At 47.9% G+C, this 14,625-nt stretch overlaps 1 protein-coding gene across 6 annotated transcripts in view; it reads right to left on the bottom strand.

Moving 5' to 3' along the window:
* The window catches only part of LOC121499484 (calmodulin-binding transcription activator 1), a 734,632-nt gene that overhangs the window by 568,887 nt on the left and 151,120 nt on the right, over positions 1 to 14,625 (bottom strand). For all 6 annotated transcript variants that reach the window (XM_041770125.1, XM_041770126.1, XM_041770128.1 and 3 more), the window contains exon 2: positions 9,488 to 9,555. In XM_041770125.1, coding sequence (XP_041626059.1) covers positions 9,488 to 9,555 — 68 coding nt within the window. The remainder of the gene's footprint in view (positions 1 to 9,487; positions 9,556 to 14,625) is intronic.

Below are 14,625 nucleotides of genomic sequence, written 5' to 3'. Positions count from 1 at the left end.
ATGTCCATGTGTGTCAGCATATTATACATGCATGCAGGTGCACCTGTGTGTCTACAGGTGTGTATGCATGTATCATGTGTGTGTGTTTGTGTGCATGCCTATAAACACACCACACAAAGTAAAAGCTCACATGGAAAGTGGGATATGCTGGAGAACCAGGAAAGGTTTTTTTCCTTTGTTTTTGGTTATTTTAAATTTTTTTAAAGCCCCATAATAAAGAACTGTGGGGAATCTCAGAACAGCAAAGACAGTAATAGCTCCTAACCAGACTGAGAACAGTAGGAGAACCTCTAGGCCAGAATATCAAGCTAATTTGGGAATTACTCATTACACAGAAGACCATGAATTGCAAAGAATGGTCTCTCCCGAGAACATACCTTCCCACCTAACATTGCTGCCAGGCACACGGGCAGCTCCCTTTACCTGCAACCAGCAACAATTTATTAGATCAGAATTGATCTGCAGGAAATACCACAGACACCAGCCTGGGCCCATTACAGAAATACCAGATAATCCTAATTTTCCAAATCCAGGGGGGGAATGAAGACACTAAGAATGAACTGGCATGAGCAGAAACAAAGCCAGATCTCAGGGCGTGGGCACTGATTAGGACCATAAATGCCATCGGTATGTGTGAGCAGAATGCCAATAAGAACAACATATCTCGTTCTCAGAAACAGTCGTCGCTGCCAGGTCATCCTGCACAAAGACACTAGCAGGAGCGCCCGAAAAAGCTGTCCCCACAGGTGCCCGCACCTCAACTTTGCACCACAGGGGCCCTGATGAGAGCACCTTGCCTCCTACAACCCCAGGAAGACACATTTGTAGCCACATAGCGATAGAAAGCATTGAGGCACATGGTCAGGTGACATGCAAGGAATACCAGATGGCCCCTCAGTAGCCCCCCAAACCCCCAAAATTCTGCCCAGGGAGAGGCCAGCCACACCCCTTGTGCTGACACCAGGAAAGGCTCTAAACCAAGGGTGGTCCATTGAAGAAGGTGAGGAGGCAAATGCAGTGGGGGGGGGGTGTCAGTATGCCTGTGGGGCTGCATCCTTGCACACAGGGGTGTGCACATCTTGGCAATGGGATTTCCAGGGCCCTGAGTGGGTTGTGCATTGTGAGGCTTTTCTTCCTGAAAAAGAGATAAAGAGAAAAAAAAGGCAAGAGAGTGAAACAGCAAGTAAGATGGAGCATGAGCGTGAGTGTGAGTGTGAACAACAGAAACGGGGCCAGCCGATGTGCAGGGCCAGCCAATGTGCAGGGCCAGCCGTGGACGAAGGAAAATAGGTGCAGACCCATAAGGATAGGGCAACAGCAGCAGAGATGGGAGTGGGACAGATGTCAAGACATCCTAGCAGAGTAGAAGCAGCCCAAAGCCACGTGCCCCACAGGGAACACCAACAAGCCCACTTTCCTGCAGAGCCTGAAAAGACTGGCAAATTGCAAGAATTAGGTGCCAGAGAAGGCAGAGGTTTGAAATGAGGTGGGTGACAGGGAGAGTTTGCAAGTCTGTGCAGGGAACGGTCAGACCCTCCCAGGGCCTTACATCTACCCCGAGCAGCCAAGCAACCACCCAGCCTCTGCCACTATTGGAGACAAACTTATTCTCTGGAGAAAGAATCCCTGAAAGACTCTTGACTGTGCAGAGGAGAGGCAGGAAACACAGATATAAACTGGGGGGAATTCATTAATTGATGGTGAAATTCCACACCCCTTCCCTGCCTGGTTCCCAGACCACTGGCAGCACCCCAGAGAACCAGGCTGCTGAATCTCAGAATCCCACAACCAAAGCCCTTCCCCCAGGTAAGGAAAACACAGCATGGCAGAGTGAGAGAACTAAATCCTCAGTTAGCTTCCGAGGAAGTCCAATGACAACCATCTAAACTTGACACAGCAAGAAATAGCAGAATAACACATGGAAAAGTCTGGAGGTAAATCTCAGAACTGAAAGAATTACAAGTGGTCACTCCTGGGATGTAGGATTGAGCTATGGGGCAGAGATCTGCTGCTCCTTCTTACAAGCCCTTTAGGACTGTTTGACTTATTAAACTATGTGCATGGATATTTTTGATAAAAATAAAACTACTGAAAGGAAGCAGAAGCGGCAACCAGGAGCTGGCAACTGTCTAGTCCAGAGGGACCGGAGACACAAAGGTCCACTCCCTGTCTCGGCTCCCTCCAGGAAGGCGGCTTGCTAGACTGGCTGTCCTGGCTCCTGGAACTGAGGAGGGAGGTAATAAAAGCTGGCCTGGCTGCTGGTGCCATTTCAACAAGCTGCTAAGCCCAGAGGAGGACCCACTACCCGCTGCCCACTTGCAGAGAGGACAGCAGGGGAAACCTCCCAGGAGATCCAGGGACACCGGGACCTGGGCAGCCCCTGTCCCCACACACAGGGCATCCTGGAGAGATGGCCTCTGCCAGCTGCCCCTGCTTCGTCTCCTCTGCAGTCTGTGATTCCTGATAATGAACTGGAATCTGGGACAGACCCACTTCGATATGGAGGCTAGGGATTTCCCCACCACTGTCGAGACACCAGACACTTTATCAGGATCCAGGTCACAGCTAATTCCCTGCCTCATGGGGAAAGGTCTCAAAACTCAGGACCCTGAGGCAGATGCCTTCCGGGAAGGTCCCAGCGGATGGGGCTGCTCATGAGTCCTCAGGCAGCAGACACCGAGCCTACGAACCTCCTCACACTGCACTTGCTCTTTGGTTAATGATGGTAGTTTGCACTTCGTCAAGGATTCGCTCAATATATTAGGCAAATACTGAAATGGATGTAACATGACACATCGTTATGTTAATTTGATAGCAGGTCCCCAATTCAGGGTAACGCAAAGGTCGCCACATTGAAATGACTGCTGACCCAGTTTATTTTTTCTTTGCAGCCGCAAAGAACAGAGTCCTTGAAATGATGTAGATATAAGGGCTGCCCTCTCAAACTCCATCCCCCAACAGACCCCCCTCCCTACACGTGCATGCACACATGCACACACACCCACACACACTTGCACGCGCAGGGCCGATCTCTGACCACCCACTCTGCCCAACTAGACACAGAAAGAAGCCACTATGGGAATCTTTTTTTAATCGTTGTCAAATACAAGTAACATAAAATTTACCATTTTTACCACTTTCAAGTGTGCAGTTTAGTGGCATTAAGTCCATCCACAATGTGGTGCACCCATGACCACCATCCATTCCCAAAACTTTCTCATCTTCCCAAACTGAAATTCTCTGCATGAAACACTCACTCCCCATCCCATCCCCCAGTCTCCCAGCCCCCACCTTTCTTTCCTCTGTCTCTCTATGAGTCCAACTCTTCTAGGGACTTCACAGACTGGAGTCACACAGGATTTGTCTTCTTGTAATGGGCACACTCCAGTGAGCGAGTGTCCTCTAGTCTAGCTTCAGCCATGCTGCCACATGTGTCAGAACCTCATTCCTGTTTCCTTCTGAGAATTCTTTAATCACCCAAATAGGAACTCCACATGACCTTTGAAATTCTATCCTGGTCTCTCAAGCAGCCTCCCCAGCAATCAGAGCTGTCCCAAGGATCAAAGGCCCTGCAAGGGGCCAGCAGGTCATGACCCCCATGTACCCCTTGCAGAGGGCTGTGGCCCTAGCAGCACCAACTGCATGGGGACCAGCCTGGGGCCTGATTGGGTTGGCTCTCTAGGTGGAGCCCTGTGCCCACACACTGGTCCCAATCTACCAGCCCATGCTGGTGCACACCTGCTGCTCTGCCCTGAGTCTGCACACCACCCTGTGCCCCATCAAAGCTCCCTGTACACTAGCCATTCAGAGACAAAAAAGACAGCATGACCCAAGGGCAGGGGGCTCACCATCTCACTGGGAAGGCAAGACTTACATACTGATGGCAGCGAGACTGTCAAACAGTTGACGATACAGAGAATGTGGGCTGCAGAAGCTGACAGGGAAGAGGGCTCACTACAGGTTGATGTGTTTGCAGGGGCTCCCAGAAAGAAGTGAGATTCAAAGGACAGGCAGATTGGGTTGGGCACGGAGCATTCGAGATCTGAAGGCAAAAGGAGGGGACATGACATGGAAGATGTGTTTGGAGAGCAGGAAGCAGCCTCCTAACTGTAGTAGGTGTTCTGAGGTAGGAGTCAAAGGGAAACACTGAAGAATATGGGTTAAGGCAGGAGAATGACCTTGGGCTGAGGCTGGAGAATGACCTTGAACTTGACGCTAGAGTGGGACTTATCACATAGGAAATCTCTGAGGCGTTGGAGGGGAACAATGATGCCACAAAGGAGCATTGTAGGACAGCTCATGCAGGGAGGGGAGTCCATCCCAGAGAGGGAAGCACAGCGGGAATGGTCCCCTAATCCAAGCGTGACATTGGTGGTACAGGCCTACCTGGGGGAATCAGGTTGTGAACTCCAGTCTGAAATACCGGCAGAAGCACTGGCTAACTCCATCCAGGGGACAATAGTCCTGGGTAGGGGACTGGTAAGCAAGAGCAGAGGACAGAGGACTCAGCGTCCACCCTCCCACCTGGCCACCACCGGGAGTACAACAAGCAATGCACAAGTGGGGTCTAGAGAGATAAGAGAGGGACAGTGGGATGTGTCTGGGAGTCACTTGGGTCTTTTCAAAACTTAGGTCTCACTTTTCTTTTCCTTTCCTTCCAGACTCCCTCCCTATCCTTGGCTGGTTTACTGTTTATTGACCACGAAGCATTTAGTGCTCATTATAGGAAAATTCTATTACTAGACCTTTAGTGCTTCAGTGTTAGGTGCTATCTATATAAATCTAATTAATTAATTAGATAATTAATAGCATCTTCCAGCCTCTTCTAACTAGTGTACACAGGATTCCTGGGACAGAAGTGCTTCTAATTTCATCTTAAGCTTTGCTTGTCCCCGGCTTCCAGGGAAGGTTGCATGGTTCCCAAGGGAGGAGCAATAAATTATTGCAATTGCTAAATTTTGCAGCCTTTCCCCCACCCCCACCCCATGCCCTGCTCCACTCTACATTCTGCACTGCAGGGGAGTGTGCAGTTTCCTGCACTGTCCATGCCTGGGAGGCTGCATCCAACTCAGGAACATACCTGACAGACACACCTGAGCCACGCTCACCAACACAAGGACGCTCTGCCTGGTGCCTGACTCTCCAGGGTGGCTTGGAAATTTTGGAGGTGGGAGGTGGGAAGGAATATCAAAACTATTTATTGGGCCACCTTTGAACCCCACACCCACACAGTGGTACAGCCTAAAAGGTAAGATTACAAGCTTTGCAATAAGATAACCCTGGGCTCTAGCTCCAGCTCCAACATTTGCTGTGCAGTCTTGGACAGATTGTGTACCCTCTCTGCATCTTGCCACCTGGCAGAACTGTTGAAAGGATTTAAAAGCACAGGACTAGGTCAATTAGCTGATCCTTGGGAGACACACAGACAAAAATAGAATGGAGCAAACCCAGCTTTCTTCCTTCACACACTCACACTCGTCTCCTGCCTCACTCTTGTTCGTGCCACAAACGTGCACTGAGTGCCCACCACATGTTCAGTGCTGTTCCAGGAACTGGGGACACCCCAGGAACACACCAATGCCTCGTGATATTGTCACTGTGGGGGAGAGGAGGTCAGATCATGAATAAGTGAATTAGACAAATAAATAGGTGAAATACATTGTGTGTCAGATGGCAATAAGTGCTCCAGAGAAACATAAAACAAGAAAAAAGGAAAGGAGGTCTGGCTGAATGGGAGGGGTGTGGTTTTAAATAGTGTGCTCAGGGAAGACCTCACGGAGAAAGTGACACCAAATCAAGGCCAGAAGGAGGAGCCTGAAGAACATTCTAGACCGAGGGAATAGGCTCTTAATTCCAAGACTCCGAATTCACCTGGTGGGGTGGGATGTGTGGTGTGTGTGTGTGTGTGTGTGTGTGTGTGTGTGTGTGTAGTTCCCCTGGGGCCTCCAAATGGTATTATTATATTGCTGAGCACACAGCAAGTGCCAAATAAAGACGTCCTGAAGGGTGATTTTTCAAACTGCCATTTCCAGAAGGTCCCAGTTGCTGATAATACAATATGGGCTGTTTAAACATTCAACACTCAACCCTGCCATGGTGCCGCCACCGCCCCCGAGGCCCCCAACCCTGGGAGCCTCCTTGTAGCACACCTCATTATGAAACAGGTGAGTGGGGCTCCCGGGACCTTCTCTGTAATTAGGGCAGTATCTGAGCAAGGGCTATATTTATAACCCCAGCCATCAGCAAGCCACCGAGACAAGGAGTGGGTCCCTGAGCAGCTCCTATACCAACATCTATATGTGAACCGATTACAACAATTAATTTAATAGGGATTCCTCCACACAAACAATGTATCATTTTATTAGGAAACTCTATAAATGTCAGTGGTGCAATTCATTTTTATTAATTTTCTAAAATGAAATTAGCAGTGGCAGTGGCGGTGGCACACAGAAGTTGCATTGCCTTCTCATTCAGCAGAGTATTGGTGTCATTAATTCCTTAGTACCAGGAGGCCGGTTTGTATGAACTCAGCAGTTAACTGCACCAATTAATTTCAATACTAGAGATGGGAAGGGGGGGGTGGAATCCAAACTCAACTCAACAACTAATTTAGGAAGGTCCTTGAACAACCACAGCAACTTTTCCTCCTCCTGGGACGAGAAGCTTTCAAGTGTAAACACGGAGTGGATATTATAATACTAATAGGAAACGTTCTGTCTTCACCCTCTGCCTTCAGGAAAGAAATTCATCTTTCCAAAGCCTGAAGAAATTCTGGCAGATGTCTCCTGAAGTTGCAGCCTGCAGCAGGCCCGGGGACCGCTCCTCGCAGACAAGAGGATCAGGAATATCCGCTGGCATAGACACTGAGCCTCACGGCATGCAAAGCAAGATCACAAACACTGTCTCACTCGACCCTCATAATGGCCCAGTGAGGACAGGAGCATCAACTCCATTTCATACGTGAGGAAGAACAGGGGAGCTTTTAATGAGGAACTAAAATGACTTTCTAAAAGTCACAAAGTGATTGAGTGACAGGGCCAGGCCTCAAACCCAGATTTGTCAATATCTGATTCCCACATTCCCTCTCTGCTGCACGCATGCCCCTTGTGCCTCGGGATGGGAAGTCTCCTGGCTCTATTTATACTCCAAAAAGTCAAGTGAGTCAGGCATGACCGTGAGTGACATTCACTTCTCAACTGAAACCCAAACTCTGAAGGCTGAAACACGAGGCAAAATCCCCGCTTGAAATGTTCTACTGATCTGCAGTCAGAGGCTGTTCTGAAGCACAGCACGTGTCTGTGTATCTGAAATCAGATGTCTGGCCCGGGACGCGTTCCAGAGAATCTCACTCTCTGGCTAAAGAGAAGCTCTTTCCTTCCACTTAGACTCAAGGAGTGTTTCGCTGAGGAGTGAAGGGCGCACACAGAAGCCACAGGCTGCTCAAGATGAGGGCACTTTGTAGAGTCAGGGAATAGTGCAGAGAAAGAAATTGGACAGACTTCCTTCCCCAGCACAGAAACCAGGGCAGTGGTTCTCAGAGTGGGGCCCCAGGCTGGCTGCATCCCATCCCCAGGGAACCTGTCAGAAATAACAGGTGCCCAGGCCCCACACCAGGAGCACTAAATCAGAAACTCTGGGGGTGGGGCTCCGGCATGTGTATTTTAGCAAGGCCTCCAGCTGATTCTGGTGCCTGCTCAGGTTTTGGGGATGTCTGCCCTGAAAGAAGATGCCCCCAGAAGAAAGAGCTGAGTATGCCAGGCTTTTCCATAGTCAGGAATATGGCTGTGCTCACCAAACAGTAGATTGTGTCACCATTTCCTCATCCACTCCACCCCTACCCATGCACCATGGAAGAATGTCGTTCCTGCACCTGCTTTTACTGGGCTTGGCCACAGGAATGGCTTTGGCTAATGGACTTGGGAGCAAGGGTGACAGGATGCCACATGCAGCAGGGATTCTCATCGTGCCTACATGGATTGCCTTAGGCTTATAAGCCTCTGCCATGCTCCATGACCATCTGTCCCAGACTGTGGGTGCTTCTTCAGCCCAGGTCCTAGAACAAAAAGATACATGGAGCAGTCCTAAACTCTACCAAAGCCATAGCCAACCCGCAGACCCATGAGCAGGGGGAAAAGATGTCTGCTGTTCCATGTCACTAAGTTTGGAGATTGTTTCTTAGATAGCATGATCGCAGCAAAAGCTAACTAATGTAAACCATTTGATTTTCTAGCAAAGGAAATCATGGCCCCAGAAGGCTGAGGAATGAGAACATCCTGCAGAGGCATTCAGGCTGGAAGGTCAAAAAAAAAAAAAAAATCAGAGCCAACCTCTAGCCCCACCTATGTAGAGATGTGAATCTCAGAATCAACCTTTCCCCTCAATATCCTCCAACATCCTCCAAAATGGACACTTTTGTCCTTGTCTAAATGATGCCAACCAATAAAAACTTAAGTTTAATAAAGTAATAATTTAAAATACCTTCTAGAATGAGCAAGCATTCTAGAGGATAAGACCCTCTTTCCTCCGTGGCTCAGAAAGGACAGAGGTCAAGGAACTGGGCAAGGGGGCAGAGGACACACCCCCGCCCCTTTCCCTGGTCTCAGGTAATGTCCCTGGAGAATTTGGTGCTTCTTCCCCCAGAGACAGACTGAGCTTTCTGCCTCTGAAGTCACCCCCACAGCCCAGCCACCGTGTGAGCTGCACTCTGGCCAACACCCATCACACTGATGAATGCCTGACCTGTCACCACTAATGGATACGTGGTAGCAATTGGTGGCCACGTATTTCCGAAGCTCTAAAGTATAACACACCAAAAATAAAGCTGAGAGCAGGGGAAGAAAGAAGAAGCTGCCTTTTAAACAAACCCCAAGCCCCAGCTTCACTGCTCTTCACACAGCAGTATGATTTGCGCGGCCGAGTCATCATCACCCATTCCCTGTCCCCAAGTAGTGTGGGAAGTACCCTGTCTGTGGCAGTCTGTTGGTTCAGTATATTTGCTGCATAATAAACTGCAGTTTTAGTCCCTGCTTCTGATTTGGGAGATCTTCTCACCACAACCAGGAATGACCCAACTTTGAGTTTGTAAAACATGTCGAGACAAAGGTGGACGGTGAAGGTAGTTTCTCATTTAAAGAGTGAGTTTCTAGAAAACACTAGAAAGTGCAGGGGGGTACTTTCCCAAAATAAAGTTCTCCTGATGTACCCACCCGCCAAGGCTTTCAAAGCAGCTGGCTGGGAGACCCGGCGTTAAGCCATCAAGTTTAAAAGTTCCAACTTTGTGTGACAGCCGCCATGCTGTTTTGAAGCCGTCTGGTTGTGTTCACTGCCACTGTCTTGGGTCAATTAATGAGACCTCAGTGTCGCACGCTATCACATGCAACACGGTATGTGCAACTTGCCCACGAACTGATCAGCCAAACCAGGTAATCAATGAAAATCAATCCATTTACCGTACATAGTTGAAGAACTGCAAGATCTGGGACATTACCTTGTCTTAGGGGATGTGGTTAGCCATTCCTCGTGTTTCTCAAATGTTATTAAATAAGCTGCAATTTCCTGAAACAGAAGAATAAAAAAATAATAATAACAATTAGCTCACATCAGCTCCTGAGAGGCAAGAAACTTCTTGTTGCTTCCCAGCTGCTGTCTCCCTGGTGAGGCTGGACCCCCATCTCTGCCAGAAAACACCGGACTTGGATGGTGCCTCTATTTTGATTTTGTTAAGTTCTTTCCATTCAGCCTGCCATACAATCATCATCAAAGCACTGGATTTCAAAAGATGAGTCGGTGGCAAGGACAAAGATATTTCTCTGTGGGAAGAAAACACCAGACACCATTTCAGATACTAAATGTCATTAATTTGAAGGAGGGACAAACAGATGCCAACAACAGGTCTGCACTTGTGCAAGGTTGTCATTGGAAAAGTTTTGTCTGTCTTCTTCTGAATCTGGACTCATCTTTCATCATTTTCACAAGAGACGTCACATTCCCTCGGCTTGACTCCCACCCCCCTGAGCCAAATCATGCAAAGATTAAAAAGAAAAGATAAAGCCATACTCCACTCCAGAGAGAGAGAGAGAGAGAGAGAGAGAGAGAGAGAGAGAGGTTAACCTTTCCCTCTGCTGATAACTTAATCTATTGAGCGGTGCTTCAGAAACAAGAGCAATGTCAGCAGAGTTTAAGGCAAAGATGGAGGAAATGTGGGCACCTGAAGGTAAATTAAATATTTATAAACACAACAACATCACTGCAGATAGAATTACTGATTTATTAATAATTTCCATAAAAAGCCAGTGGGCAACATCAACATAAGTCATTGCTCCAGCTCTGGGGCATGATATGGCCCATTACCTCCAGCTCCAAACGGATCTGCTAACATGAAATTGGCACGGATTGGGACTTAAATTAAGGCTGGACTTGTACACATTTCCCTTGATCTTGGTGATGATACAACATAAAGCTACTGCCCTTGACCATCAAAACATGCAGAGAGGGGGCCTCTGTCTCAATTCTCTCTGCAGCAGGGGTTTCCAGAGGGCTCATGGTGATGCAGCAGCCCATCTGCCCAGAGGCTCAAAGCCTTCCTCTGCAGTGAGCCTCCTCTGGGCCTGGACATAACAGGAGGTGACACCTTTGACCAGAGGCACTAAACCTGCCCTTGAAGAAAAAGAAGAGACGCTTCCCAAAATCAGGTTAGCAGAGCAAGTGAAAGTAGAAAATGCCATCCACACCATGCAGTCTGAAGGCCACAGACTCAAGTAGAGATCAGGATCTCCTATAATCAGCCACTACCACCAGGCAGCCAGTGACCTGTGACCCAGAGCCCACGCTGCCTCATTCTGGAAGCCCAGATCTTTCACAAAGAACCTGGCAAGCAGAAACTTGTGGCCAAAATAGAGCTCCCTCATTGCACAGATTCCTGTCACCAAGTGCAGCTAAAGAAGCAGATCGACCAGCACACTATTCTCTCTCATTTCTGAAGCTGTTATGTTCCATATTCTATTTCTTCTCCTTAGAAAACACCTTCCCTGAGGTCTTGCCTTAGACAGACACCACCTCCTTCAGCTGGCCCTCCCTAACTATCCACAGTGGGGGAGGGGGGAGTAGCCTGCCCATGCTGTGTGCTCCCATGGCACCGCACCATCCTCCATTGTGTATGATTTATCACTTTGCAACCTAATTGCTTGTTTACTTGGGTAGCATCCCCCACTGGATCATGAGCTCCTCGAGGGCAAGGAATATGTCATCACTGATATATCCCCAGGACCTAACAGCGTCCTGACAGGCGTTTGTTAGGCAGATGGATGGACGGGTGGGTAGATGGGAGGGAAAGAGGAAGAGTGGGGGTGAGAGAAACAAATATGCAGGTAGAAGTGAGTCTGTGTGTCGGTGTGCATGTGTCCTGAGTGTGTTGTATCTTTGTATAGGTTTATTTTTAGGTGAGGTAATAGCTTAAAAGCAGCAAAATGCAGCAGTTCCTAAATAAACCATTACCAGTGCTTTAATTAACTCCAAGCCACTGTAGCAAGGTAATGTAGTATCACAGTTAAGAGCACATGCTTCGGAAGCAAACAGACCTGGCTTTGGGTGCTGGCTCTGCTACTTGTTAGCTGTCTGATCTTAAGCACATTGCTTACTGTGTAGAAACCTCGGTTTTCTATGAAACTGAGATAACACCACCTCAGGGGGCACTTACAGAGAGCAACAATTCTTAGGACACTGACTGGCACATAGCAATGCCCACAACCACAGCTACCACTATTCTCATTTTGAGGTCCACGTGATGTGAGCTGCCTGTCTGGAGGCCCCTGATGACATAGCAGGGGCCAAACTGGTGCAGCTCAGAAGCTGCCACCACTGCTGGACTTAACTCCATCTATCCCCACCTTCCATCCCTTTCTACCCTCTATGCTCACAATGAATGGTAACATCACAGTGGCTGTTCAGAGTTAGTTGGAGTTGATCCTTCCACTATCTATTGATGCCCATTTGGCTTCACAAAACACTGACAGCAGGCTGTGGCTGGAGTCAGTGAGTGGATAAATCGAGCCACTTATGTATATCAGCCCATCTACCTGAATTTCAGAAGTCTTGGCATCCAGAAAATAGGCTGTGCCAACTAGAACCCCTTGGATCCATATCCTTACCTTGGATTATGCCACAAGCTAAGTGACCCCTCCTGGCCCAGAATGATGGGGGCACAGTACATCCCAGCCACCTCCAGATTAATCACAGCATTCTGAAGACCCAAACACCCAAAGAAGACCTTCATGAACATCCCTCGGCCAGTGCTTACCCCAACCCAGGAGGTACCCCTGCCACTACTGCCTTTCAAATAAATAAACCCCCTGGACCACTTATTGCCTTCACTATTTACTCTAAAAATATTTTTTGAGTACGTATTTTGTGCCAGTCTGTGAACAAGACCACTGCTCTTAAAGAACTCATGGTCAAGTAGGCAATAGAGACAAGTTAACACGATGGAGCAGCATAAGCACCATTACAGAGTCACTAGTCCAAGTCAAGTCTGTAGCCACACCCAGCAGGTCATCTCAGGTCTAGTGAGCTATTGTATGAGCAAACAAAGCCACAAGAAGTCACAATGATTTATGATCTAATCTTTGAGCACTGACCACTGAGCACTATTACCTCCAAGGTAACAATACCTCCCACACGATGCCCTTTGGTGGGGCATTCATCCCACTTAAGAGCAGCCTTTCTGAGCAAAGGAAACTGAGTGCCCAGACCCACGTAATTGCCTCTGTGGTGCTCAAGTTGGCTGCCTGGCTTCCAGGCATGTCTAGACTTGGCATGTCTGAGTCACCTATCTACTCCCAAACTTATGCTACCCAGTCCATGCAGCCCATTTCCCTGATGCAGGTCTTGGTCCACCTCATCATCAGATGGGCAGACCATGGGCCAGACCCACCCTCCCAAAGCTAAGGAGCATATTGGGAAAATGGATATGCACATGCCAAAGAACCAGAGAATACTAGATGTTAAATAGTGTAGACCAAAGTAAGGACCATAAAAATTCAGAGTAAGAAGAGTCAGCTGGGCCAGGAAAGGGGATAGTTTTGTGAGAGAAGAGACATTTCATCATTTGTGTCATCATCACTATCATCACAATGGTTAACATTAATAGAATGATGTGTAAGGCCTACCACTCTAGGACTTTATAAGGGATAATCTCACTTAATCTTCATAACAAATCATGAAGCAGGAACCATGCCTGTTTTATGGGTGGGAAAATTGAAACACACAACAGTTAGGTGGCTTGCCCAAAGTCATATGGCTAATATCTGTGCAACCTGAACCAGAACAAGTGTGGAATGATTCTAGAGCCTACACTTTCCACTACTGTTCTGAATTTATGATGTGCTCAGAAGGAGGAAAAGAAACTAGCACATGGAGAGTCATGCTTTCTCCAACACAGTTTAAGAGCCTCCTGCTCCCCACTGACCCGGAGGCACTTCATTCCCCCGCCACCCTCAGGAACCGAGGGAAGAAGCCAGGCCAAGCATCCATCAGTGGAATTCTCTCCTCCCAGCAGGATCATGTTCATTTTCACCCTGAAGTCCTTGTATGATTCATGAGACCATCTACACTTCAGTGACAGGGAAAATCCCTTGTATTCAGAAACCATTTACTTAAAATATCTTACAATGCAAAGAAAAGCAACAAACAAAAAGAGAGAAAGTCAAGCTAAAGAAGGGGAAAAAAAAATAAAAAGATCTTCAGCCCAACTGTCTGGCCTTTCCTTCTTTCCTCAAAGCTCCACTAACCCAGGGCTCCAAGGAAGGCAAATGGAAAGAGATCTGGTCGACCTCATTTTTATAGAGCAGGAAACCAAGGCACAGAGGAGGAAAGAGACTTTCCCAAGGTCAGCATTTGTGGCTGCCCCAAGCTGGGAACCAGGGCCCTGACTCACAGTGCCTGCATGATCTTGTTGGCTCTCAAAGTCAAGTCTGGCCCAGGAAATTCATGGAATGCTCAAACAAAAAGGGAGCTTGCCCCCAAAGAAGTGAAAACAGGAACTCAAGCAAAATCATGTACACAAATGTTCACAGCAGCATTATTCACAGTCACCAAAAGATGGAAGCACCCCAATGCCCATCACAATATAAATGGATACACAAAATGTGCTATATATCCACACTGCAGAAGGCTGTTCAACCATAAAAAGGAATAAAGTTCTGATACATGGATGAACCTTGAAACATGCCAAGTAAAAGAAGCCAGAAAATAAGAACACATATTGTAGGATTCCATTGATATGAAATGTCCAGAACAGGCAAATCCATAGAGATGGAAGGTAGACTGGTGGTTTCCAGGGGCTAGGAGAAGGGGACAATGGGGAGTGCCTGCTGATGGATATGCATTTTCCTTTTAAGGGGATAAAATTGTCCAGAACGAAATTGTGGTGAAGGTTACCCAAAATTGTGAATGTACTAAATGCCACTGGTGGTAATAAAAAAAGAACAAGTAAAGAGTATAGACATCCAGCTAGGTGTGGCACTGGGATGCCAGCCCTCCTTCCCACAAAGTTGGACCTGAACCCAATGGGCTATACCCATGCCCACAGGCCTCCTCCAGCTCCCCAGCTCTCTTAGTATCTTTCCTCTT

This window comes from Vulpes lagopus, chromosome 10 (genome assembly GCF_018345385.1).
Source record: "Vulpes lagopus strain Blue_001 chromosome 10, ASM1834538v1, whole genome shotgun sequence".
Lineage (NCBI taxonomy): Eukaryota > Metazoa > Chordata > Mammalia > Carnivora > Canidae > Vulpes > Vulpes lagopus.
Note: the sequence above shows the minus strand (reverse complement) of the source record. Positions and strands in the feature narration are given on the sequence as shown.